This window comes from Exophiala xenobiotica, assembly GCF_000835505.1.
Source record: "Exophiala xenobiotica strain CBS 118157 unplaced genomic scaffold supercont1.7, whole genome shotgun sequence".
NCBI lineage: Eukaryota > Fungi > Ascomycota > Eurotiomycetes > Chaetothyriales > Herpotrichiellaceae > Exophiala > Exophiala xenobiotica.
Window position 1 is genome coordinate 1,454,592 of NW_013562488.1, and position 24,430 is coordinate 1,479,021.

Below are 24,430 nucleotides of genomic sequence, written 5' to 3' on the forward strand. Positions count from 1 at the left end.
TTCAGAGATGGCAGACGGCCCAGTCTCTCAGATGACCCAGGCACAATTCCGTGGCTCGAAAGGTAACGCTCCACTGTTCCTCCGCGTTCGTGAACATCCGGAGTTCGGACGTACCACAGATATGCGTTGGAGAATTCAGCGACAAATAACCTGCGAAATTCGGGTTTAGGACGCCATGAGATGTCTTTGGTGTCACGCGATGTCCAAGACCTGCGAACCGCTCCAACAAGGTGCACTAGTAGTCAATCTGGCTGACTTTCGTCGCCTAGAAAACACAGGCCGTAGAAGTCGAAGAAGTCACCCAAATAATGTATTGCTTGACCAATCGTTTTGGGCATCGTTGCGGTCATTTTGAGTTACACTCGCCAACGAGTGCCGGATCGATTGATCGATAACAGACACAGGCTTGCAAATGTGGTGCTCGTCCCAAGTCTGACGACCAATGCTCAGTTCGTCAAATCGAAGCTCTCCAATATTCGAATAAATTTCTTCGCAAGACCCCAATACCGCAACCTTCGCAACATTGTTTGAGCCTCTGAACTGATAGCTTTGAGGCCTCCATTGCTGTATATATTCCTCACCAAACCTATGCTTGCGGGTCCGCCATTTTCAACCCACGTTGTGATGACAGTCCTCTGGCCTTCGATCCGATTTGACAAATCCAGGCGAACGGGGATTGAATCAAGATTGAATTTCGAAGAGGGCTGCGGGCCGAATTTGGCAAAGGCGAGAATGAAAATGTAGCCCATGAAAACCCTCATGATTTCGCATGGCGCAGAAACGAGATACTCGTTCGCAACGGCAATGATCTGTGCCGCGTGCCATGCTAGATTGCGGGCGTTCTGAGGATTCTTGACCAATATTGACGCCAGCCGTCGCTTAGCGGAGAGGAGACTGGGATCAGGCGACTTCGACTGAGAAGCCGAGGTCCGAAAGATGTGGACAATAAGATCCATAGCTTCATCTGCGCTGTAGAGATGGGAGTAATGACAGATCAGAGACGCGATGCTGTAACCCCCCTGTCAGCCCCAGATTTCGGAGGGGACCATCGTGCACTTACTTGTAATGAATCAGCTCCGCGGTGGTACCTGGAGAATACATTGACTCGCAAATCGTATTGAGTCCTTGCAGAAGCATGGACTTGGTTTGTCTCTGGGCGGCAGACATTGACGGGAGTCCCAAATATTCGTTGGTTGCCATTATGTCCAATTGTTTGAGGTCCCATAGAAGTCGCCCTATGTTTTGTGCGCAGAGTCTCTTGCTCCAAGCCGGTAAATCAGCAGGCACTGCCTTGGCGGCCAGGAGGTTGCGAAGGATTTTCGACGTAGGGGCACCACGAGCAGTACTCGAGAGTCGAGAGTAGAGTGCCGCCCAAGCTTGGGCCGAAGGAGCATCCCAAAGCGGTTCTGCGCATGGTAAATGGCTGGGGAGTTCCGGAAGGTCAACGGCGCCCCTTCTCGAGGTCAAAGTGCAGAGGCTGCAATCATATTCGAACGCAGACCAAGCGATGCGCTTTTCTTCTTCTTGGTCTTTCCAACGCAGCCATTCACTCGTGGCGTTGCCGAGTGTCAAGGCGTTCTCGATGTCTTCCTCTTCCACTTCGGTGCTGACACGAGACTTGAGTATGCCCATTCCGCGCAGACAGCCGATCAAGATGCCTCGGTTACAATCAGCATTCTGGTAAAGGCGCCTGTTGCCGGATCCAAGTGAATAGATTTGATGAAGGCAACATGCTATAAGGTAAGCAGGCTTGTAGAAGTTAGTGCTATCAGAACCTCCCTAGAAGTCTGGTTAGCGAGGTTAGACAATTTGACAGAAAGTCTCACCAGCCAAGCAATCATCTGCAAACACATCTCGCTCAAGGATGAAGATTGCTCAGTACCCTGCCGGTCGTCCGAGTACATGGCTCCAATGCAAGACATTGCTGCCAATGTGACGGTTGGGACTTTGTTCATGTTAAACGTTGGCATGTGCACCAGAGGCAGGACGGCATGGAATTCGCTGAAATAAAGATCCAGCGAGCTCTTCAGAACCTCCATGGCCGACATCATGCTCAAATCTTGGGATAAGTCGACTTCGGGTACGTAGGAAGTCGACAGCAGCTGGATCAGGCATCGAATCGTGTTGCCGCCGTCACTCGACGCAATTGTCCCTTGCAGGATATCTCGCAAGGGTGGCAAACGATGTTTCTGGGGCTCATGGTTTCGAGTATGATCGAACGGCCACTGTTGAGCGACGGCCTGAGACTCTGAGGTTTTGACCAAGGTGCCATTGGAGCCCTGAGCTCTGGATTGCTGAAACCCAGCACCATTAGGCTGATTCCTGCCAAACAGCATTTCCGGGCTACCGAGCGCTACAGGCTGGTGAGGCACGAACTGCATGGCGCCAGGAGAGAAGACTTGGCCCATCGAGTGCGCCCTCATGTCACCGTTGTTGGGGGAATCCAGCTCCAAGCCCAGCCAGTCCACGCCTCCTTCGGCCATACCCACGACTCTGGGAGCCGAGTTAGAAGGCATGTAATTGAAATCGCCTGCCAAGTACGCGTTCTCGTATCCCATGAACGACTGGGCGAAATCTGTTGTAGCATTCGTGGGACTTGCCGTAGGGTAAGAGACCATGTCCGGAGGCATCATATTTAGACCATTGGACTCTGAAGTTGGCTGGAAGTAATGAGCATTCTCCGTGAAGGTCTGGACACCGGCATGGCGCTGATCATGATCCTGCATGTACACAGCGTTCGTCTGGAGGATGGGAAGCTGTGGATTGGCATGATCTTGATAAGAGTCCGAGGTTGTGAATCCATCACTCTGACATGTGCTTTCCTCCTGGATCTGTTGGCCGCTCGAGACATCCGACTCTGCCTTCTCGTGTAGCAGCTCTCCATCTGCGGAGGAATCGTCCATAGGGTATTCGCAGGTAGCGGCCGACTTGGTGCAGTTTACACAGGGCTGAGCCCGGTCGCATTTCAGCTTCTTTTTCACACAACGAAAACACGACTTTTGGGCCGATCTCTTCCGACTGATATATGCTTGGTGAGCCGTCCGGAGGTGCCTGAGCAGGACATCGTTGCGAGAGAACTGGCGGCCGCATTGCGTGCAAGAGAAGTGCTCGCGTCGAGCGGGAGGCAGGTGGGATTGTAGATGACGGGCTAAGTGACTTGGACGGGCGACAACAAGACCACACTCCTGACAACGGAAGGTTCGCGGTTTCTTCACTTCGGTCTGCATGGGCGGTTAGTTGGAGGTGCGCAGTTTGGTATCTCAGCATTCGACGCACCATTTTCGTGTCTTCAAAAACGAGGTTGATACAGTATCTACGCTTGGAGCACGTGTATAACAGATCTCAAGACGTACGAGCCGTTCAACCCTGGTCAACGAAGGTGTGCGGGCGTGCTGGCAGAAGGCTCACGGGGTGAGAGCACATGTCCGGCTACGGTGCAGGGGAATTCTGCCGCGTAGAAGTCGAGTAACGACGACTCGGTCGCCGTAGTCAATCAAGGCAGAGGAGAGAGGCGTCAAGGTTGAGGCTGCCGTGCTGTGCTATGCCGTTCAGAAGGCCAGTGTCGATGGAGATCGATGCTGGATTCCAGCCGACCTACGGATGGTGGACGACGGTGGGAGGATGGAGGATGCGGGCCTGAAACAAAAATCTGGGGAAGGAAAGAGACGGATAGACCGAGCTCAACGCCAGAAGGAAAACAATTCCAGGCATCCCGCCGCCCATCGCAGGAGTTATCATACACTTAGTCATCCGCAACATCGGGCGCCAATGTACGAGGAATCTCGATACCTTCATCAGGATTATCAACTCACTCTTATCTTACTCAGATTCATGCCTTGGCTGCTCGAGTGTGATGAAACCCATTGTATCTGCATCGACTTTTTGCAATAGCTTTCTCGCTTCGTACTAGTCTTACGATGAAAAAGGCAACGAAGCGAGAAGATATTGCACGAAGACGGCGGAGCTGAAGCAACACGTTGTACCGTTGACAAATGTGTCTTGAAGCCCAAAGCCGAGTCGAGGGGAGAATATTCGAAAGGTGAGTCGATGAATGTGTCTTGCCTGCTTATATGACCTTGTCCTGGCTCACAATGCGGACTTGCACACCCTGGCCATTGCGGACCGGACGACATCTCCTTCATCGACCACGAACCGGGCGGACCACAACTTGCACGAGCATGCCTGAAGGTCGGGGTTGTCGTGGTGCAGGGTTTAAGAAGCCAGCCAAATGCTGCGACTGCTACATTCTTGCTGCATGGGGGGACATTCCGAGAGCCTACCTCACATCATAGCCTCGCAGACGGAAGTGCTATAATGCAAACAATCACTTATATCACTCAGCTCGACGCAGGGATATCCGGAGGGCAAGAGGAACTTTGTCATTTTACACCAGCTTACACTCTACGACCTCCGAAGATCTGTCCAACTAATGCCAGTGTCATGCAGCCCAATCGACACAGCTTCTTCCCGCTGTTGCTGGTCACTGCAAGAAATCCTCCCCTACCCGAGTATGCCAACTATACGCAGCGACCTCCATCGACCTGGAATGTGTTGTCAGCGTCGGCACGACTTTCTCTCCAAGACTCTCCTTACCTCCAAGTTCACGCCAGTAATGAATTCAGCCTCATCACTCGCCAAATAGCAACAAGCATTGGCGATGTCTGCGGGAGTACTTCCACGGCCCAGAGGTATTGTGGAGACGAATGAAGCTCGATTTTCCTCGGTATCTGGCTTGCCGATAAAGAGGTGAGTCCTGAGCAGTGGTTATTGAGTACGATATCCAAGTGGAGGGAACCATGGGACTTACAGGCCAGTACTCCCAACCACGGGGCAAACAGCATTGAACCGAATCTTTTGCGGGCCATACTCAACCGCCATCGTCTTGGTGGCATTACTCACTGCTGCTTTCGAAGCATTGTACCAGGTCAGGCCGGGACGAGGACGAATACCGGCTGTCGAGGCTATCTGAATAAACACACCCGGTCTCTTATTTTCCAAAAAGTAAGGGACCAGGACGCTTGTCGATAGATATATGGACTTCACGTTGACCTCCATTACCAGGTCAAAGTCCTGGTCAGTGACTTCAACAGTCGGCTTGTTCTTATAGGTTGTCCCGGCATTGTTGATGATGATGTCGAGACCACCAAATTGTTCAAGAGCAAGTTTCAACAGGGCTTGCCAGTGTTCCCTCTTTGTGACATCTGCTACTGAAAAATGGCATCCCAGCTCCTTTGCTGCCGCCTCAGCAGGTTCCTGAGAGAGATCCGCAATGATGACTTTGGCTCCTTCGGCAGCAAACTTGGCCGCTATACCCTTGCCAAACCCACTGGCACCGCCCGTCACTATTGCAACTTTGCCTTCAAGCCGGCCTTGTACCATGATGCTTTGACTCTGTGGAAATTATCTGCTCTCAGGCCTCGAATGCTGGCAAGTCGTGAGGCGATACGAACGACAGACTAGACGAAAGAATCTGATCCTCCGCAATTCTCTTGGCCTCCACTGTCAGCGAATCACACCAACAGATGCTCCCTCGCGTGGATGCTTTGCTGGCAGTGCCTGTCTCGCTGTCCCTCGAAGTCAGCTGACTGGTCGTGCTCCGGACAGGGACCGCCATCATTATTGCTGGGTGGTACCTTCCGATCCCCAGAGTGTTTGGCGGCAAGTCCCACTACCGCGGGGATCTCTCTTGCTGGTGATGAACTCACAGCCATATTCCCCAGAAGCTTTGGGATCATGATGTTGGCACATCCGTTGATGTGGCGTTCTTGAATACGTGCCACGAACACAGCTTGTGGGGAAACCTTTCTCATGCATTCAGACTCTACTCCGTCGCGTCCGTATGTGGCAACGAATCTATGTACCGCCTCGCGATTGTCTTTGACTTGCTTCGAGTGATGCCTGGTGCTTCCTGCCTCGCGATCTCGGCTTCCGTTCCGCCAGCGATCATTGCATAGGACCGCAACACCATGCCCGTGCAATCTTTCTCCTTCTTCATCCAAGTTGATCCGAGGATGATGATGCGGGGAATGGGTCATGATTTGGAGAATATCAAAGTTGTTTTCACTAACTAGGAGTTTTCCGAGGCTGTCCTAGGCCGTCCCTGGGTGCTGGGATCAATAGCAAGTTCTCGAGCAGACAAGGCGACAGTACTTGGATCGTGAGGAGTAATGTCACCCTCGCCGAGCATCATCAAGGCCTCCGAGGTGCAAAAGCACAATAAGGCGGACGACATATGGATTGTGGTAGATGGAAAGGTGTACGACATTACCAGGTTTGCCCCGGAGCATCCTGGAGGTGCACAAAGTCGGTATATTCCTTCACGTGCTTTGCACCCACTGACAAGATGGCAGTCATCTATGCCTATGCTGGCCGTGACGCTTCTCAGGCTTACAACGAGATACATGAGCCAAATCTCATCAAGTCTAATCTCCTACCCGAGGAAGCGATTGGGGATCTGGACCCAACGACGAGCTTTCCGGACGCATCAACGAGTTCAGGGTCAGCATTGCCGCAGAAGCAAGGAGCGAAGCCGTCTCTGGATGCACTGCTCAACCTAAATGACTTCGAGGAGGCAGCCCAGCATTCTATCTCGAAGAAGAGCTGGGCATTCATCTTTGGGGCGTCAAACGACAACATAACACGAGATGCAAACAAGAACTTTTTCCAAAAGATCTGGTTCAGACCGAGAACCTTGAGAAACGTCGCCACCGTGTCGACCAAAGGCTCGATGCTTGGATGCAATGTTTCCCTTCCAATTTGGATCTCTCCAACCGGAGTTGGCAAAGCTGGTGGACCAGAAGGCGAAATAGCTTTGAGCAAAGCAGCAGCCGAGACAGGGATCATCCAGACAGTAAGTCCATTCCCAGTACAGAGACCATCAGTATTGATATTGGTAGATATCGACCAATTCATCGTTCCCATTGACGGAGATTCTCGACGCTGCACCGGAGTATCCGTTCTTCTTTCAGCTGTACATTAACAAGGACAGGAGGAAAACCGAGGAATTGCTTCAAGTTGTTAACAGCAAACCGCAGATCAAGGCTCTTTTCGTCACTGTCGACCTCCCTGTCGTCTCAAAGCGAGAAGCCGATGAACGTCTGAAGCACGATACCTTCTTATCTAGCAGTCTGAGCGGCTCTCAGTCGTCCAGTGACCAGAAGGGATCTGGTCTAGCGCGAAGTGTTGGCTCTTTCATTGATCCTAGCTTCTGCTGGGATGATCTGAACTGGTTGCGACGACATACTGCTTTACCAATCGTCCTAAAAGGGATTCAGTCTGCTGTGGATGCAAGAATTGCCATGCACATGGGCTGTCAAGGTATCGTTGTCTCCAACCACGGAGGACGGGCGCTTGACGGTGCGCCAGCAGCTATCCTTGTGCTGCTTGAGCTGCAAAAGGAGTGTCCGGAGGTATTCGACCATATGGAAGTCTTTATCGACGGCGGCATTCGGCGGGGATCCGACATTCTGAAGGCGATGTGTCTTGGAGCAAGCGGCGTGGGACTAGGACGCCCGTTCCTTTACGCTCTGAATTATGGCAAGCCAGGAGTCGTGCACCTCATCAATCGTAAGTCGTCCCGAGTTCATATTCGTCCTCACCCGTTCCATGATGTGGCTAACATCTCCTACGTCTCTCAGTACTGAAAGAGGAAGTTGTGACAGCCATGCAGTTATCGGGACTTACCAGTTTAGAGGAAGCCGATCCAGCGATGGTGAATACCGCCGAGGTTGACATTCTTATCCCTCGAGGATCTAGTCATCCCTATGCGCGAAAGCGTAGCGGGATACGAAGGCCTTATCACTTATGAAAATGCACGGCGTCCAAGGTTCGTCTAGAGGTCACTGCTTCCCATGACTCATGTCTGCCGAGGCGCCCACCTCGCTGAGCTTGGACTGGAAAATGAGTATGGTAATCTTGAAAGGGCTTTTTGGCAGGCGATTTAAGACTGGACCTTGTGCGATGTAAGTGGCTTGAGAAGACACATCTCAGAGTTGGATGTCAGATAGCACGAGTTTTGGCTTCTTCACCACGGTTGAGGCCCGAGTGTTGGTATTTTTCTGACAAGTCCGTCTTCATAACTCTAAAGCCGCAACCATCACACTGCAGAAGTACATTTCATGACTGTAGAAGACAAAAGTCGAACAGCTTGAGATACTGACGAATTGCCTCTTGCTCTCCCAGGTTTACTGTGGTGTCTGGCGGCATTCCTTCCCTTTACAGCGCGCTACTACACTAGTCCTACCTAGTGATCCTTAGCTCGCTTAAGTTAGTAAGGCTAGTCACAGTCATGTTTTGCGAGCCGCCTCAAATATCTGGTCTTCTTCATTATTGTTTCTCATCAACTTCATCGCAATCTGGCTTCGTATCTCTAGCTTATCTGTCAGTTGGACAGATCTGCATCAATTCATCTCGATCATCTCGGTCCAAATTGCGATTCCTCATGCGTGTTTCAACTTGTGGCTGTCAAGTTTTCAGGAGATCGATCAAGCTACGCGTCTGACAGCTATCAAGCCGTCAACCACGTCCGGTACCAACCCGATGTAGCGTCCATGGAAAATTGTCTGTTCAAGCAGGCCTGGATCTCTTACAGCCCCCTGGGTTCGCGCCAGGGGGAAATGGGTCGACAACCCCCTCGGATCACATTGTCGTGCAACGCCCAGTCTCGGTGGGGTTCTAGAGCCCATTATCCTGTGACGCTCCTCACTAGGCGACTTCGAAGAGTGTTCCACTGAGAAACTGAGTGACTCTTACCGGCTTACCACTTTCGCATGCCTAAACCTTTAGGATCGTGTTCGGCTTCTGCACTGGATGCGTTCTCGGAGATACCGCAGTGCAATTGAGGTTCATCTACGGCTGTTAACGGTGGCCGGGCACATACCTTCGCAGGAATGACGTCAATTCACGCATATGCTAGGGATAAACCACTGCACGATAGTCAGCGCCAGAGCCACAATTCCTACGGTAAGCCTGGTCGGTGTCACAGAGCAGTCAAAACACCATTGACAGCACCACCACAAAATCATACAAGCAGTGGTCACTGACCCTTTTTGGGGCCGCGCGAGATTTCATTATCGCGCATCTGCACACTTCGGAACTGATGAATGTCCATGCAATGTCGGTTATCTCATTTTTCTTCCGTTCTGAATATTCTTGGTCATGAGTCTAGCAGGTGATACGAAATCTGATATTGAATACACCATGCTCTCAGAAAAGAACCCTCGGCCGAGCAGTCCCTCGTTCAACGTTAAATTGCGACCTTTTGTCACCAGGCGGATCCTTCTTACGTGTATAGCATTGATATTGTTGTCGTTATTATTACACCATGCCTACTATGTGCGCGAGAATATGCTTGGAGATGTGAGTTTGGCGAAATCTGGACTCTGAGAAGGCTACTAAAGATATCCAGGTGTTAGCAGCAACATCATCCTCCGCTGGTGTCTATCAACCTGCGCTCAATGAATTCGGACAACCCTTAGAAGAGTCCGAGCAGTCCGACCTTGACGAACCGGTGCTCGAGTTCGAAACGCAATTCGACTATGAAGAGAGGGGAGCTTTTACACCTTACCGCATACATGGCTTCGACAACACCGGAGCCCCTGGTGGAGAATATATCGGCAAGAACTTGTCTTGCTCGTCACTTTCGCATTCGGCGTCGGTTGGCGTTCAAGAGTCTTTTTTCCTCCACGACAATCTCATGGAAATCGCAGCCGATTTGGACAAACACCCAATGATTGACTACAGGCCGACAGTCGGAAGGATAGATCAGGATAGATACGCACTTTCCAAAATTGTCAACGACTCTTGGGATCGGCTTGCTACTGCTTGCGTCTTCATGTCGGACTATGGCGTGTACCTGTGCGTCTCCAGAGTCATTTATCACCCTGGAGGATCGAAGGATGTGTGCCGAATCAGTTTCTTGAGGGGGCAGATTTTCAGCGAGAGCTGGATTCATCTTGACCGATATCGACTGAAGTGGAAGGACCAAGAGATCGTGTTCCCGAAGATTTTCGACACCGAAACCGAATACGATATAGGCGGATCGCTCTACGGCCCGGAAGATGCCCGCATCATCATCGAGGAAGGAGTCGAGGGGGCCGAGCCTGTCGTCGTTTTCAACATGATCTCTACTCAATCGGACTGGAGACGGGCAATCTGGGTCTTCCGACCGTTCTCCCAACGCTCTCACATCCTTACCGTCAGAGACACAGAGCGGGCACAAACGGAGAAGAACTGGGCACCTTTCTTCGTCCGCGAAGCTGACGAGGACCAGAGCTCCACTTCGAAACGACAGCCGAGCAATTACATACATTTCGTTTGGCGCTTCGAGCCATTGACCGTTTTGAAATGCCATCTGATCTCCGGAATGTGCGATATCGTCTTCCAGCAAACGGTCTTGGACGAACTGCGAAGTCATCACGACGATCATGACGCCAGCCTTCGAGGGGGCACGCAATTGGTCCCAGTCCCAATGTCGCACAAGAACCCAGGGTCATTCGGCTCACCGGGCGTCCAAGCATTCGCGGCGTTTCCGAGGACGCACAGCGAAAACGCTGGCGGTTGTGGGATGGCAGTTTACCGGCCGGAACTGGCAGTTTTGGTGACCAATACGACGCATTTCTACCTCACTTACGGGTCCAAGGTCATCGATTTCGGCGCAGGCATGGTTATGGACGAAGAGACGATTGTGGATGTCTGCACGAGGGGCCGGATCATGATCACGAACAGCATTGCGCGGTGGGATATGAACGCGCACGACGCGAGAGGGGTTCAAACGGACGTCATAACGCTGACGCTGTCGGTCGACGACTCGACTGTGCAAGTTCTCCGGTTGAGCGGCATTTGGGACCTGCTGAAGAGTCTACCGTCGTTGACGGGCTACTTTGAGCAGACGTCTGTGAATGGCGCCCCGGAGTTTCCGGCCATTGAGCATGCCGAGGATGCGTGGCAGGACGAACGGATCCGGGCCGTTGACTCGTTCGAGCGAGCGAACGCCGCAGCCTGGGATGTCAGGGCTTGTCTGGAGGAGTCGGTGTTGGAGTATGTCCGGCACAGCTCGGATCTGCATAATAAAAATAATGAGCGAAAGGACAGGGAAAAGCAGGATCTGAAGGTCAAGATTATTCAGGAAGAGGAGCAGAGGAGGAAGGCGGAAGAAGACGAAAAAGTAAAACTCGCCGACGAGGAGAAGAGAATAAAAGAGGAAGAAGAGCAGAAGAAGAAACTGGAGGACGAGGACCAGAAGAGGAAGGAGGAGGAGCAACAGCAGAAGAAGAAAGACAAGGCACATGAGGAAAAGAAGGTGAAACAAAAAGAGAAAGAGAAACAGCTAACGAAAGAGAAGAAGCCCGTGGGAGACAAGGGTGACGAAGGGGTACCGAAGAAGGGGCCTAAGAGGCCCGAGTTCGATGAGGGCGAGGTCAAGGACAAGGTTGACAACAAGGTCGAGAATACCGCGGATAGTTGGGATGATGGGTTCGAGAAGGTCGAGCCGAAGTATGATCCTGCCGCGAAGGAATATTGGGGAGAGGAGTTGAATTGAGTATGACGGGAGTGTCGGAGTGTTTACTTGGGCGGCATTTCTCTTTTTTTCTAGCATACGGCTTTTGGGGGGGGTTGAACATGGCGTACGAGATATCCAGTACTATCTTAGAAAGGGGATACGAAAGAATCATGAAACGACAAGGGTATAGATAGACGGGAAACAGGTTAATGACAAGAACAATGAGATATGTACTACCTACCTACCTAGGTATATACACTTGAGCAACGAATTGGGACCGCAACGAATTGAAATTGAGTGACCAAGTTAGAGCACCATCATCGTCACTCATCACTCGTCCACTGTTTACAGGCGATATGCAAGAAAATGTACTAGCCTAATACCAATGCCAATGATACTGTACGCCGTGCTGTACTCCGTGCCTAAGGGCAGTCGACAAAGAGAATCATGCTTACAAGTCTTGCATCTTGCGAAATGTACTGGCAACTCCCCCTCTCCCTTCACCGTCCAACTCCAACAAAGACCTATACTAACTAGTATCCTAGTATCCTAGTCCCTCCTCTTGGGACTTTGACCCTTCTGCATTATTGCCAGCCCTAGCTCGCCTGCACCGCCAGGGTTGGCGAACCGTTCGCTCGAGCTTCCGTGGGAAGGAGTTGCACTTGCACTTGCTGGCTGCAGGTGGACACCAGAGCTTGTTGACCGTCTCCCATACATCATGTTGTCGTTGTTGTCAGCGTCGGCACCCTTTGTGAGCCAGACCTCGACGGTCCGGGCAAAGTTGACACAAGGAACATCGACGAATCTCCAGAATAAGTCCGAAAGCCAGAAACACGTGGTCCCGACAATAGACAGACCCAACAGGTATGCGAGGACTTTTCGCGAGTCCGGGACGGTCTGCCACCACTCCAGGTTCATCTCGACGCTTTTGGGTGTGCCGGTGGCCATGCGCAGTGTCCAGGGCAGGACGTCATAGCCGATTGATTTGATTACGGTGCCGTGGACGAGGTACAGGGCGTAGGAGATTTTGCCGAGATAGGCGACGAAGGGGTTGTTGAACAGAGGGCCGAGAGATGGGCATGTGGCCACACTCCAGACCACGAGGATCGAGCCCCAGGTCAAGATCTTGTCGTCGATGTTACCGGTGACGCCCCAGCTCTCGAGCAGGGCGGGGAGGAAATTCTTTGTGGTTTGGATTTCTTGCGGCGAGGAGATCATGTAGACGCCAAGCGTGAATAAGGTGATCCACATGATTTTGTAGACCTTGTTCGGTAGGTGCATTAGTCGACCGATGAGCCGGGAAGAAGCAGAGGAGTGAAAACGGGTTGTCTCGGACGAGTATTTCTCGTGCGGTAGGGAGAGGGGGGACTCTTTGGCACGCGTGTAGTACGCTTGGCGGACGAGGTCGAGCTCGGCACAGAGCACGCCTGCAAAGAAGAGGGCCGTGTACAGACGGCCGGTGTTGATCGCGTAAACGGTCATCGCCGCAACCGTCATCATTCGGAAGGCGCTCCGCATCCTGGACGTTGTCACCAGCAGGACAAATACTGCCATACTGCTGCGGAACTCTTTCGGGATGGTCCACTGGTGGTCGTCGTACATGTGGTAGTGAAGGACGTCGGTGTCTTTGTCGAAGGGGATGGTCGCGCTGAAGATGAATTCGACGTTTGCAGTGTACGCCTTCCATTGCTCGGAAAGCGACACGTGTGGAGGCGGTCGTTCCTTCAAGAAGACAAACTCTTTGAAGTGCTTGTAGATCAAGGTGGAATGGTCAAACGCGCCCATGATCGTGAGGATGCATGCGATGAAGCTGGCGATCAGACATGGCAGGTACAGACGCATGCCGCGGCGAAGGAAGCTGGAGGAGATGGACTTCTGGAATGCCGGGTACGATTTGGCTCGGATGAGTTTCAGAGGCTTGCAGCTGAGCACGTAGCCGGAGATGACGAAGAACAGAAACACGGCTGCCTTGCCATAGTAGAGCAGGCGGATGAATGGCACTCTCATGATCCAGACCTGCGTGGCGCGAGACTGGTAGCAGATGACATAGTGTTCGCCGAACACAAACAGGCAGGCTATTCCTCTGAGGCCGTCGAGCGCGGAGATGCCGCTCTTGGATGGCATGGTGGCCGACGGCGTGGTGAGGAAGCTTGGGATCAAGGCATAGCCCAGTCTCCTCAAGCTGCCGAGGACGCTGAAACGGCCGTATGAGCGGACGTTGGACAAATCGTACCATATTGGGATTTTGCCTGTGGTGGGTGACAAGTCGAGCGCAGGTCCTGCTGATGAAGGATTCAAGGGCGCTGTCTCGCTGTAGTGAGCCTCGTGCTCGATGTCCAGGTAGACATGCTCAGGTGGCTGTTGCCGTCCCTCCGCCATTGAAAATGAGATAAGACTGGGGCTTGTTGCAGCAGAGCCTCGAGAGACACAAGGGTTTGATCAGTGGCAGATCTTCAGTTTAACAAAACTCAAAGCCACTGTTGCTCGAGAATATGGAAATCGACGCACGCTGGCGGAGGGTTCAAACTGGATGTTGACATCGCTGTAACTAAGGGGTGGGTGGGTGGCACGGGCACGAGGTCTGTCGGAATTCAGGGACTGAAGGTCTTTGCTTTCCCGTTGACATAACTTGTGACTTGGAACGCCAAACGTGCAAATACGTCGCGCGTACGAGCATTCCAAGGACGTGAGTATGGGATTGCTAATTCGACCACAATAATTACCCGTACGTGCCGTGCTTGACCAGTCGGTGTAATAGTGGCTGGTTCTGATATGAATCTCCCATCGTGGCTTGAAACATCGGACTTTGTGAGGGCACGCTAGGCCAAGCAGCAAGACCACAAAGAGCCAGACATGCGTCAACCTCTCGGAAGGACAGGACCCAATGAAATTTGACGTCTTGGTATGTGGGATAAGGGGAAGCGGAGGAATGTGTCGGGCCATGGGACTGTTCGATTGAGACTGATGCTCATGTCTGCAGGAAAATAATATCTCATACTCATGGCAGTCGATGGATATTGTGTACCTCTTCGTAGGCTATGCGTGTTTAGAAGCAGGAGATGAGAGCAGGTGTTTGGGTGGCTCAGGGGGTGGTATAACTGCAGAAGTCACGTGAGAAGTCACGGCTGTGGTTGTAGCGGCGGAAGAGATTGATTAACTAACTAATCTAAGAGGGAAAGACTGGCCGCTGTATGTAGTCACTCGTAACTGAGCGCAAGGAGGGGGAATACTAGGCTGGGCAAGTATCCCGACGCTAATATCACATCCTCCTCTACTTCCTTACGAGCACCTGCGAGTCACGTGTTCTTGTTGTTCTACTAAGCTGTAGGGCTTGTAACGCATTATATCTTCCCTTCTTTCCTTTTATCTCATTTCTCTCTCTTTTATAATATATGAAAGGTATGTTGTCTCCTCTACTATGTCGTATTTTGGGGAGCAATGGTCTATTAAGGTCGAGAATAGCTCGCAACGATAGCGACGACGCCGCGCGAGGTATGGAAACCCTTAGACCCTGGCCCTTTCGCAAGGTTTGGAAGTTCTTATTTTGGCCCTTTTATAGTTTCCTTAATTTGCGCTATTTGTAACTAATAAATTCAATGCGCGATAATAACCTAAGTCGTTACGTATTCTTACGACTAGAAAAGAGTAGACATATCTCGTAAAAGAGATGGGAATGAGCAGTAATCCCTTAAGTTAGCCTCTGATATCCCGTCGGCTAGTTGGATATTATGGATATCCCTATATCCCGTAGAGAGCATCCCTCCCAGCTCGATACGCGTAGATTCGCGTAGGTCCTACGGGGTTCGAACCTCGTCGTCGTCGATCTTGGACCCTTTTCACGTATCCCTATAACCATGCTAGTATAGTTTATTAATTAGACTCGCTAGATTCTAACTAACAATTAACCATTGCGCTCGTCCCCTTATATTGCACTACAATTTCAAGAAGATATACTAATTTATAGTTATTGTAGATCGTTTCGAGAGCTTTCGCTTCGAATTGGTAAGATCCTTTCTTTAATTCTTAATTAATACTTTCGTAGTGATCTATAATAATTCGTAATGGCTAGCAATAATATACAATACAATGTATCGATTAACTTTACCATTATCGCGACCTTACGTCGCTTGGGTCGGTTAGTTACTAACCATCCCAATACGCAATCTATTATATTCCGACGTACCCTCGACCAAATTTAGTCCGTAATCAATCGTAAGTAAACTCCTTTCCTTTAGTTCGAAACTGTTTATTAACGCTCGTAATAGACCGTACCGATTATACTAAGGTATACTATATGCAATCGGTCGGAATCGTCAATAATCTCAGTAAATTTCCTCTTTATTCCTTACGTATCCATTAGTAACTAATAGTAATAGGCTATATTTAGTGTAGAAATATATAGGGTCCCTTCTCCTCTTGCTATTCGGTCGCCGATGAACTTAATAGTGATAAGTACTCCGTATTCCTTCGTGACTATTCGTAACCGTACGAAATAGCTTGTGTATATTGTTACTAAGGCTAGCGTATAGCTGACTACTCTCTTAACTAAAGTAAATACTGTTCGTTCCGTTTCGTTACGTATATTAACGTGCTAGAACGCTACGATACTGCTAAGCCACGTAAACGTATTAAGTAAATTTCCGTTGGTTTTTTGTATCAATTCGTAACTGATAGTAATTGTAGGAAAGAGCGTAAAGATAAGGGTAAAGGTAAATCGTAAGTACTCGTAATTCGTATAAAACCTTTCGTAATTGACCGCAATAGTGTGTCGGCCGGCGTAACCGGTGACCACTTCTCGCCTATATTAGTAACGGCCTAAAAAGGTTCGTAAGGGCCTATAATCGCGCGTGTTTGTTTGTTACCGTAGAGTGATCTCTTTCTTTTTTAGAAAGAGTGCGTATTTATACGAAACGCGGCGTAATAGGTAGCAATAAAATAATTATATAAGATTTCCGTTCGTAAGATACCGTAAGGTTCGGTAATAACTATAGTTCGTGTTTTTCTTACTCTCTATCCTCTAGCCTTTTCTTCGTAGACTAAGGTCGTAGTTCGTAACGAGTTGTATCTCGTTGGTATTGAGCAATATTTGCTACTAATTCCTTTTGTTATATTGGAATAGGCGTCGCTCTTTTAATGCCCTCTATACTATTAATCGTAATAGTAGATCTTAGATCGAAAGAGTTCGTAACTAAAGGATTATAATGATTAGGTTTAATATTCTTTACTAGGACCTTGGGAGGAGATTTAGGTGTTAGTTCTTTTTCTTCTAATATAGTTTTATTTTCTTGATCCTAGTTAATTTTAATCGTATCTAACTATAAGGGCTGGAACTGTAAGGTTGGAATCTCCTATTCGTCTTGGTCTTCCTTCTCTATCTAATCTAAATATACTTCTGAACGTTTACCTAAATTAGGAGGAATAGTGGCTAACTCGTTGTAAGAAGGAGTATTGTTTTGTTTCTTTTCAAAGAGTTTAGCTACTTCTGGACTAGCAGTATCGATTTGAATAACTTGTTTACGCAACCTTCCCTGGATTTTCGAAGAATTCTAGAGCGTTTCGACTCGATCCCCTCGTAATCTAGCTAGAATGAGTCTCTAGCCGTTGATCAATGTCCTAAGTTTATTGCCTTTTGGGTCGGCTAGACGGTAAGTTTCTAACGGTATAGCCTTTACTACCTAATACGGACTGAATTAGCGTCCTTTGAACTTATTGCGTTCTTCGGCTCTAACTAGGACTTATTGATCAATAGGAAGAGAACTCTCTTTAACGAGTTCCTTTCGAACCTTACTAGCTGCGATAGCGCGATAGATTAAGTGTTGATTCGCTTATATACGAGTGTATTGTAGTACCTCGATTCTTTGTAAGGTTGTCTCCTAATTTTTCGAGATATCTAATTGTCGAGGATTATTATCGTTAGTAGGAAGTCTTGGTTGATAGTTAAATAAGAGGTAATACGGAGATTTCTTAGTTATTATGTGGATTCTAATCCGTGCGGTAAATAAGGCTTAAGGTAGATATTGGTTCTATAGAATAGTGGGTTGGTTCGTAAGGAGACGTGTTAACGTTATCCCTAGGAATTCGTTGAAGTTCTCGACTTTTCCGTTCGTTCGCGGATGGTACGGTATCGTTACGCGATGTCTCGTCTTTAATAGCGAGATATAATGGGTTATTACCTCTCTCGTTAGATTTTGTCCGTTATCTAAGAGAATTTCGCGTGGTGCTCCGTAAATCATCGTAATGTGATCGTAGAGGAATTTTGTAATTGTTTCGGCTTTAGCATCGGGTATAGCGAGAGCTATTGGTTATTTAGTAAGATATTCGATCGCCGTAATAATTCAACGGTTACCTGCGGGTGTTTTCGGTAGGATATTGATTAGATTAATCGCCTATCTATTAAAGATTTGTAGTGTTTCCTTATTGAGGGTTTATAGTTGTTCTCTCTCTTGCCCTAGATGGCTACGTTAAGAAACCTAATACTATAGGTAACTACGTGTAAAGGTACGTATATCTTCTTAAAGAGAGGACCACTATCCTCGTCCCTAGATAACACTAAGAATACTAGGGTATTCGAGATATCTATATTCGATATACATTCGTTCGAGGAAGTCTGTACGAAAAGATATTGGAATGTAAGGACTTTAGACGTCGTTCTTAACACGATAGAGTGTATTATCCTTAACAGTAAATAAGAACCGATCTTCGTATAGTTTCGAGCGGATACGCGTAGGTGGCTGTTATCCTTCCTAGAGTAATTTAATTATTGCTTTAGTCTATTTATTCTCTTTAAGGCCGCGTAACGTAGTGAATTAAGCCGTAAGGTTCCGCGGTCCTTATTCTATAAGATTAGAACGTTAACTGATAGCATTCGGAGTAACCATTAAAGAACCTTTCCGATAGTAAATCTTTAAGTTATATTTAGAGAAATTAGTAATCCAATAAGCGAGTTGTTTCGTAGGGTTTCGTATCGTTTAGAGGTATTTTAAACTTTCGTGATCTATAAAGATTGTGATTAAATAATCGTTTTTAATATAAATACGCTATATATTTAAGGTGTATTTAATCGTGAGTAGTTCTTTTTTATAAATAGAATAATTAATTTCTACGAGCGTAAGCTTCCGTTCTTCGTAAGTAATGAGACGAAGTCGTTTCGAGTCGTAATCCTCTTGAAGTAAGACCCTACTAATAGCTTATTTACTAGTATCTGTCTTAATGAAAAATAGTCGTATTGTATCTAGCTATATTAAGACGGAGGTATTCGTAAGGGCTTATTTTAAGGATTGAAAAGTATTCTTCGCTGTAGTATTCTATTTAATTTTCCGAAATTTACGTTTTCTTTCTTTAATATCCGCTTCCTATAAAAGTAGAAATAATAGGATATAAGTATATACAAAACCCTATATATATCTACGATAGTACGAAGCTAGACTAAAGAATTATCGAAGTTTATGTACGTTAGTTAGAACTGGCCATTAAAGAATAATATTGACCTTTATTGTAAGAGGTCGGATCTATCCGTTTCTAATCGTATGGCTATAGAATTCGAGTTCTTTTATAAGAAATTGACACTTTAAGGGTTTAACGTATAAGGAATATATTTCGAGTATCTCGAAGATATTCGTAAGATATCGTAAATACTCGAGGAGATCGTTAAAGTAGATAAGTATATCATCAAGATATATAATTACAAATTTTACGATATATTCTCGTAGAATACGATTCATTAACGCCTAAAACGTAGTTAATATATTATAGAGCCTAAATAGTATAGCGCAGTATTCGAACTTTCCTTCTCGCGTATTAAACGCAGTTTTCTCACGACTATCGAGATATACCTAAATCTAGTAGTATCCTTATATAAGATCCAGTTTCGATAGAAATTTAGTATTCTCGATAAGATTAAGACATTCCTAAATTCGAGATAAAGGATAACCATTTTTAACCGTAATAGCGTTTAATACTCGGTAATCGATATATATCCTTTACTTACCTCCTAGTTTTTTGACGAATAGGATAGGGAATCCCTATAGGGACGTAGACTCGTGAATAATGCCCTATTACAATATCTACGTAATCTATCGACTTTACTTCGCAATATATATCGAGGAGAGAGGATACGCATTAATATTAATCGGCGCGAAATTATCCGTAAAGATACGGTGATCGTCCTAACGCGTAGGGGAAAGGATAGTAGAAAGTTCTTTCTTAAAGATCCCCTTAAATCGTTTTAAAAGGGTATATAACGGTTTATTTTATTCTATAATCGCTAGCTAAACTAGCTCTCTAGGAGTAATAGGAAGATCTTAACGAGGATACGATCCTTTAATACACCCTAGAAAGAGACTAGTTATCTTCTTTCCAAGAGCTCTAAGAGTCGCACGAAGGCTTAATAGCTAAGTAGTATCTATATTAGTACGAATTAAGTTAAATAGGTTTACGTCGGTAGGAGAAAGTATATAAAGTATTTTAGATTTGTTACGGACCTAAATTCTTATTTATTGCTAATCGATTTTAGGATTAACGATTCGCAACCATTCGAAACTAAGAATTAGGTTATAACCCGGAATTTTAAGTATATAGGCCGTTAGATCCATAGAATACTAATGGATACGGAGCGTAAAGCGAGCTCTTCCTAGACTGGCGACGTATATACTACTAGCGACTTAAACCCAATACGGTAAAGGGTCGGTTACGATCTCTATCTATAGCTTACGAGCAATATTAGTCGAAAGGTACTACTTCGTAGCCCTTAAGTTAACTAGGACTTATATAGGTACGGAAGTTTGAGTTATACTTGTAATGCCTCGTAATTGATAGGTAGCGGTATCCTATAGATATATCTTAAGGGTATAGACTTATTCTACTTTACGTAATTGATCGAATTGGTTAGAATCCTTTTAATTCTACTATTGGGTTGCTAACCTAGTTATCTACAGTACTCCTCCATCTACCTATAATTCCCCCTAGCCGTTATAAGATCCCGCAATAGTACGCAACTTTCCGGAACTCTCTGGTTTCCCTTTATTTTTCTACTGTAGTTGAAACTTTCTAATCTCTTTACTCTGCTAGGGTTATCGCGCATTAAAACCTCCTTGGCCTCGATAAGGCGAACCCTTATGAGTGGTTGATACCGATTTCGTATAACTACGGAACTAATGGTCGATAGAGCTATATCTAAAGTAAGCAGCATTCCTTCGATACTAGTCCCGCTATTCTTTTGTACCTTTACTAGATATCGCGGTAGTATACGCTATAGTAAAATGTGCTGGCTTCTATATATTACCTCGACGAGGTATTCTAGAGAGAGTAAGGATATAACCTATCCTACGTTGTCCTACTCTCTTATGGATATATGCTTTAGTAGTCTTAACCTATTATTATCGATCAGTACACTTAATGTATTTAAATAAGGCTAGGTCGTTCTATTTAGGGTGTTCTACCATTCCTATTTAGATAGTATTATTAAGGCTAGTGCGAAAATACTCCTTAATCTTTAATGCGGCCTTTTCCGACTAAATATAAGCCGTAAGGTAAATTAGGTCTTAAGTATATTCTATAGTAGGGCGGTCGCCCTAGATATATATATACCACTAATCACGTAGTCGGGATTACTCATTATTATCCTTAAAGGTCTCGCGTAACTAAGTAAGGTAGTCAATAATAGTGAGTATAAAACCGTAAGTTAACGTATATATTTGGTATATACGTCCTATAAGATAGGTAGACGCTATTTCTATCTTCTTACGTTCACTTGTCTAGTGTCCTCGTCGATCGTAGAAGTTGATTTAGTTTGTAACGTCCCGTATATAGTCGTCGAGTTGACTATTACTACGGTCGTTATTATACGCGCGTAGTTCGTGTATCTTTAGTCCTTACGAAATAGAAGTGTTGTCTATAACGCTATAATATTGTTCGCTAATATACGTATATATTCGTAACATTTCGCTAAGTTATCCAATAGCAATACTATTGGACTAGGTGAAGAGCGAAATACTATATAATACACTAAGAGGATTAGTATCAATGGATATAGGGTTCTTATCCTAGCTACTAGGGTCGCTACCACTACTATTATTAGTATAGCCGACCTCTAGAGAAGAAGGGAGGTCTATCCTACAATAGAAGGGTCTAAAAGGAAGAAGAGTTAAGGCGTATCCGTCCGTAATAACGGGGATCTAGTAAACCCCCTTTTATTTCGTCTTCTTCTTTCTTCCCTAATATCCTTATTAGCTAAAAAGTCTTCTTTTCTACGAGACTTTAGCTTCTTCGCGCCGTTACGTTTAATTATCGTACGTTTTAGGGGTTTTAGGGCCTTAAAGTCTATCTTGTCGATACTCTCCCTTTCCTTTTCGGAAACTAGATATACGTAATTACGGTACAATACGAGTAGTTTCGTTACTACTTTACTGACCTCTCTAGTAAAAATCCCTTACGTTGAGATGTTGGAATTAAGGTCGCTATTGTTATTAAAGTTGTTGTCGAGGGCTGTCGTCGACGTAGAGGACAATAAAGGATCGAAGCAGTTAGAATCGTTGCGGGCGTATAAGACCCGCTAACTGCCCTTACAAGAGAACACGGCCGCTCTTGTAAGTAGGTTCGTTGCTACCACCTGTGGTTGTAGCGGCGGAAGAGATTGATTAACTAACTAATCTAAGAGGGAAAGACTGGCCGCTGTATGTAGTCACTCGTAACTGAGCGCAAGGAGGGGGAATACTAGGCTGGGCAAGTATCCCGACGCTAATATCACACGGCCAAGAAATGCCGCTTCAACTTCAACCCTCACAACTTCTCTTTCTTCATCTCTTGATCTTTATCTTCCAACGATCATCAAACATCTCTCAAGAACTACCTTAATGAACACACATCGATATTAATACTACACAATTCTTCGCGGAATTATTTAGTCTACGATCCTCGTCGCTCTAGATCCTTTTGCTTCTCGTGGCCTGGACCCTTTTTGTCCTGAGCCACGTTTTTCGCGTCTTCTATCTTTTTGGCAGCTTCAGCTTCCTTCATCTGCTTCTTCATCTTGTCGTTTTGCTCTTTCTTGATCATATTGTCTACTCGTTTTTTCTCTTTCGGTGCCTCGTTCTGCCAGAATTCTTTAATCTCCTGTTCGTACTCGGTTTCATCAAGATCGAGTTCCCATTGTGGTAAATGTTGCTCAGCAACATCCATCCAGGGCGTCATCCGCTGCGCCCGCAAAGACTTGTGCCCTGCATGATGGACGAGAAGGTCGCCTTCCTTAATGCTGTTGGCGTGCACTTTGGTCTGCGGCGACAGAGGGTCCGCAAATAATCCATTGGTCTCTCCACGATTGCCAGCATAGGCATTGAACCACCTTTGCGGCACATGCATGATGTTGTCGCGAAATCTCTCCTGCAAGAATTTGATCAGCAATCTGATACGGTTCTTGTAAGAGGAGCATCCATTTCTTACATCCTTCACCCAGATCCCCATGGCGGATTGATCACCAAACTCCAGCTCAACATCGGGCTGATATATTTCTAGCCCCAAGGTCGCCGTCATCAGCCAAACCGACCATTCATGGACCCTCAGGAAGAACACCCCGTTGTTCAGTCCTCTGTGGTCGTTCGTGACCAAGGCATGAATATGACCCCATTTGTCCTCTGGGGGAAGGAAGATCTCCAGAGGGATTTTGGGATTCATTAGGACGATGTCACCATCAACCCATCTATCGACATGCTCAGTCAGTGGACTTTGACAGAAACTACACAAAACCACTTACACCAGCCACTTCAATCGCTGTTCCTCTGGCAGAGCCAGCTCTGCAAGCAATTGGTCCAGGATGTATGCTGGCTTTGACCAATATCCCGGGAGTGTCTTTTCCCGGAGGACGTACATGCTGTATCCAAAATTCCGGTTGTGCGGAGTGTGAGCGGCCAGCGCTCGTTCGTAAAGAGGATTTGGCTCTCCATACAGCATGGAAAGCTTTGCAATACTCGATCGAGGTACTTTCGACCCTCGTGTTATTATGGCGTCAGAAAGGCTGTTGGGACGGTGCAACATGCCGATAAAGTCGGAAAATATCGTGAAGGCACATATTGTCGTGGTGACAAGGCTGAGGATCTTGAGGTTCGGCTTTCCAAACATTTTGTTAACTGCGATACAGCGACTCTCTGAAGCACCAAAAACACATGGCTATCTAGCGGTCGAATATAGCAGTGTTGGTCTGATGTGTATGTTATGTTGTCGAAGTATATTGTTCTTGGATGCAGATGAAGTAAGGGTCAATTCTTCAGGACTTAGTTTGATCAGCCGACGCCTTTTCGCCGAGGAGCAATGGTCCTATTCTCCTGAAGCTGGAGCCAATTCGATTCCAGACTGAATGGCTCCCGGGCGCCCGCCGTTAAAGGTTTAAGTAGTGGGTTCGCCGACTTGAGGCTGGTGCAGGCCTGTGTCTGGGGATCCGCTCGGCTGTACTAAGCCAATCTAGGGGGTGATGGGGGCTTGATGGGGGCTCTCAGGGCGATACTTGCCGGCGCTGCTCGGCTTCACCAAGCCTAGGCAACGTCTCGCCCTGCCTTTTTGCGCTCTTTACACCTTTGTTAACAGGCACCTTCAGCACCAGTCAGCCTTTCTGGCTTCACAGAAAACCAACTTATCAGAAGCTTCTTTGTTCATACTGCAGACTTGGGTACCATCTCTCGAGTATTTGTTGAGACTTGTTGTTCCACGCTCCACGCTAGGCTTCATCAGTGCTGAAAGGTCGCCGACACAGTTGACAGACGTCAGATTATCACCCCCTAATGTTGTCAACTGCAACTGCTGCCCTGGCGGGTCTTTAGCACAGTTTTTCCTGAGTGTCAGAACGGTCTTTTCAGCTATGGCCACATCGCCTTCAACGCGGTCGTTGGCACTCACTCTTCTCGAGGCGCGTGGTCGCGATGTCATCTGTCATCCTCCTGGCTC

At 47.3% G+C, this 24,430-nt stretch overlaps 6 protein-coding genes across 6 annotated transcripts; 2 read left to right on the forward strand and 4 right to left on the reverse strand.

The window, feature by feature from the left end:
• Nucleotides 1-446: 446 nt before the first annotated feature.
• On the reverse strand, nucleotides 447-3,279 carry PV05_11237 (uncharacterized protein; the record flags this gene model as incomplete). Its single annotated transcript, XM_013454699.1, has 4 exons — nucleotides 447-1,008; nucleotides 1,061-1,779; nucleotides 1,827-3,221; nucleotides 3,277-3,279. 4 exons carry the CDS (start codon nucleotides 3,277-3,279, stop codon nucleotides 447-449), a joined length of 2,679 nt encoding a protein of 892 aa, XP_013310153.1.
• Nucleotides 3,280-4,363: 1,084 nt separating this feature from the next.
• PV05_11238 (uncharacterized protein) lies at nucleotides 4,364-5,432 on the reverse strand. Its single transcript, XM_013454700.1, has 3 exons — nucleotides 4,808-5,432; nucleotides 4,594-4,753; nucleotides 4,364-4,541 (listed from the first exon to the last, which is right to left on the reverse strand). Exons 1-3 carry the CDS (start codon nucleotides 5,377-5,379, stop codon nucleotides 4,518-4,520), a joined length of 756 nt encoding a protein of 251 aa, XP_013310154.1. The 5' UTR covers nucleotides 5,380-5,432; the 3' UTR covers nucleotides 4,364-4,517.
• PV05_11239 (uncharacterized protein) lies at nucleotides 5,080-8,116 on the forward strand. Its single transcript, XM_013454701.1, has 4 exons — nucleotides 5,080-6,303; nucleotides 6,351-6,850; nucleotides 6,897-7,566; nucleotides 7,638-8,116. The coding sequence occupies exons 1-4, from the start codon at nucleotides 6,168-6,170 to the stop codon at nucleotides 7,805-7,807; spliced, it is 1,476 nt and encodes a 491-aa protein (XP_013310155.1). The 5' UTR covers nucleotides 5,080-6,167; the 3' UTR covers nucleotides 7,808-8,116.
• A 226-nt stretch (nucleotides 8,117-8,342) lies between these two features.
• PV05_11240 (uncharacterized protein) lies at nucleotides 8,343-11,771 on the forward strand. The gene is made up of 2 exons (XM_013454702.1): nucleotides 8,343-9,357; nucleotides 9,407-11,771. The coding sequence occupies exons 1-2, from the start codon at nucleotides 9,157-9,159 to the stop codon at nucleotides 11,537-11,539; spliced, it is 2,334 nt and encodes a 777-aa protein (XP_013310156.1). The 5' UTR covers nucleotides 8,343-9,156; the 3' UTR covers nucleotides 11,540-11,771.
• On the reverse strand, nucleotides 11,707-14,111 carry PV05_11241 (uncharacterized protein). The gene has a single exon (XM_013454703.1). It carries the CDS (start codon nucleotides 13,877-13,879, stop codon nucleotides 12,050-12,052), a length of 1,830 nt encoding a protein of 609 aa, XP_013310157.1. The 5' UTR covers nucleotides 13,880-14,111; the 3' UTR covers nucleotides 11,707-12,049.
• An 8,236-nt stretch (nucleotides 14,112-22,347) lies between these two features.
• Nucleotides 22,348-23,825, reverse strand: PV05_11242 (uncharacterized protein). Its single transcript, XM_013454704.1, has 3 exons — nucleotides 23,247-23,825; nucleotides 22,937-23,192; nucleotides 22,348-22,876 (listed from the first exon to the last, which is right to left on the reverse strand). Exons 1-3 carry the CDS (start codon nucleotides 23,609-23,611, stop codon nucleotides 22,403-22,405), a joined length of 1,095 nt encoding a protein of 364 aa, XP_013310158.1. The 5' UTR covers nucleotides 23,612-23,825; the 3' UTR covers nucleotides 22,348-22,402.
• Between the last annotated feature and the right edge of the window lie 605 nt (nucleotides 23,826-24,430).

Excerpts from the sequence above, each read along its gene's own strand:
- PV05_11241 (XM_013454703.1), bottom strand. The coding sequence starts at position 13,879 with ATGGCGGAGGGACGGCAACAGCCACCTGAGCATGTCTACCTGGACATC.
- PV05_11238 (XM_013454700.1), bottom strand. The coding sequence starts at position 5,379 with ATGGTACAAGGCCGGCTTGAAGGCAAAGTTGCAATAGTGACGGGCGGT. Across the intron at positions 4,754-4,807 it reads GTGGTTGGGAGTACTGGCCT|GACTCACCTCTTTATCGGCA; the intron begins GTAAGTCCCATG and ends ACCACTGCTCAG. Across the intron at positions 4,542-4,593 it reads TTACTGGCGTGAACTTGGAG|GTCGATGGAGGTCGCTGCGT; the intron begins GTAAGGAGAGTC and ends AACACATTCCAG.
- PV05_11242 (XM_013454704.1), bottom strand. The coding sequence starts at position 23,611 with ATGTTTGGAAAGCCGAACCTCAAGATCCTCAGCCTTGTCACCACGACA. Across the intron at positions 23,193-23,246 it reads CAGCGATTGAAGTGGCTGGT|ATGGGTTGATGGTGACATCG; the intron begins GTAAGTGGTTTT and ends GCATGTCGATAG. Across the intron at positions 22,877-22,936 it reads TGGGGATCTGGGTGAAGGAT|GAGAGATTTCGCGACAACAT; the intron begins GTAAGAAATGGA and ends AAATTCTTGCAG.
- PV05_11240 (XM_013454702.1), top strand. The coding sequence starts at position 9,157 with ATGAGTCTAGCAGGTGATACGAAATCTGATATTGAATACACCATGCTC. Across the intron at positions 9,358-9,406 it reads GCGAGAATATGCTTGGAGAT|GTGTTAGCAGCAACATCATC; the intron begins GTGAGTTTGGCG and ends AAAGATATCCAG.
- PV05_11239 (XM_013454701.1), top strand. The coding sequence starts at position 6,168 with ATGTCACCCTCGCCGAGCATCATCAAGGCCTCCGAGGTGCAAAAGCAC. Across the intron at positions 6,851-6,896 it reads AGACAGGGATCATCCAGACA|ATATCGACCAATTCATCGTT; the intron begins GTAAGTCCATTC and ends TGATATTGGTAG. Across the intron at positions 7,567-7,637 it reads AGTCGTGCACCTCATCAATC|TACTGAAAGAGGAAGTTGTG; the intron begins GTAAGTCGTCCC and ends TACGTCTCTCAG.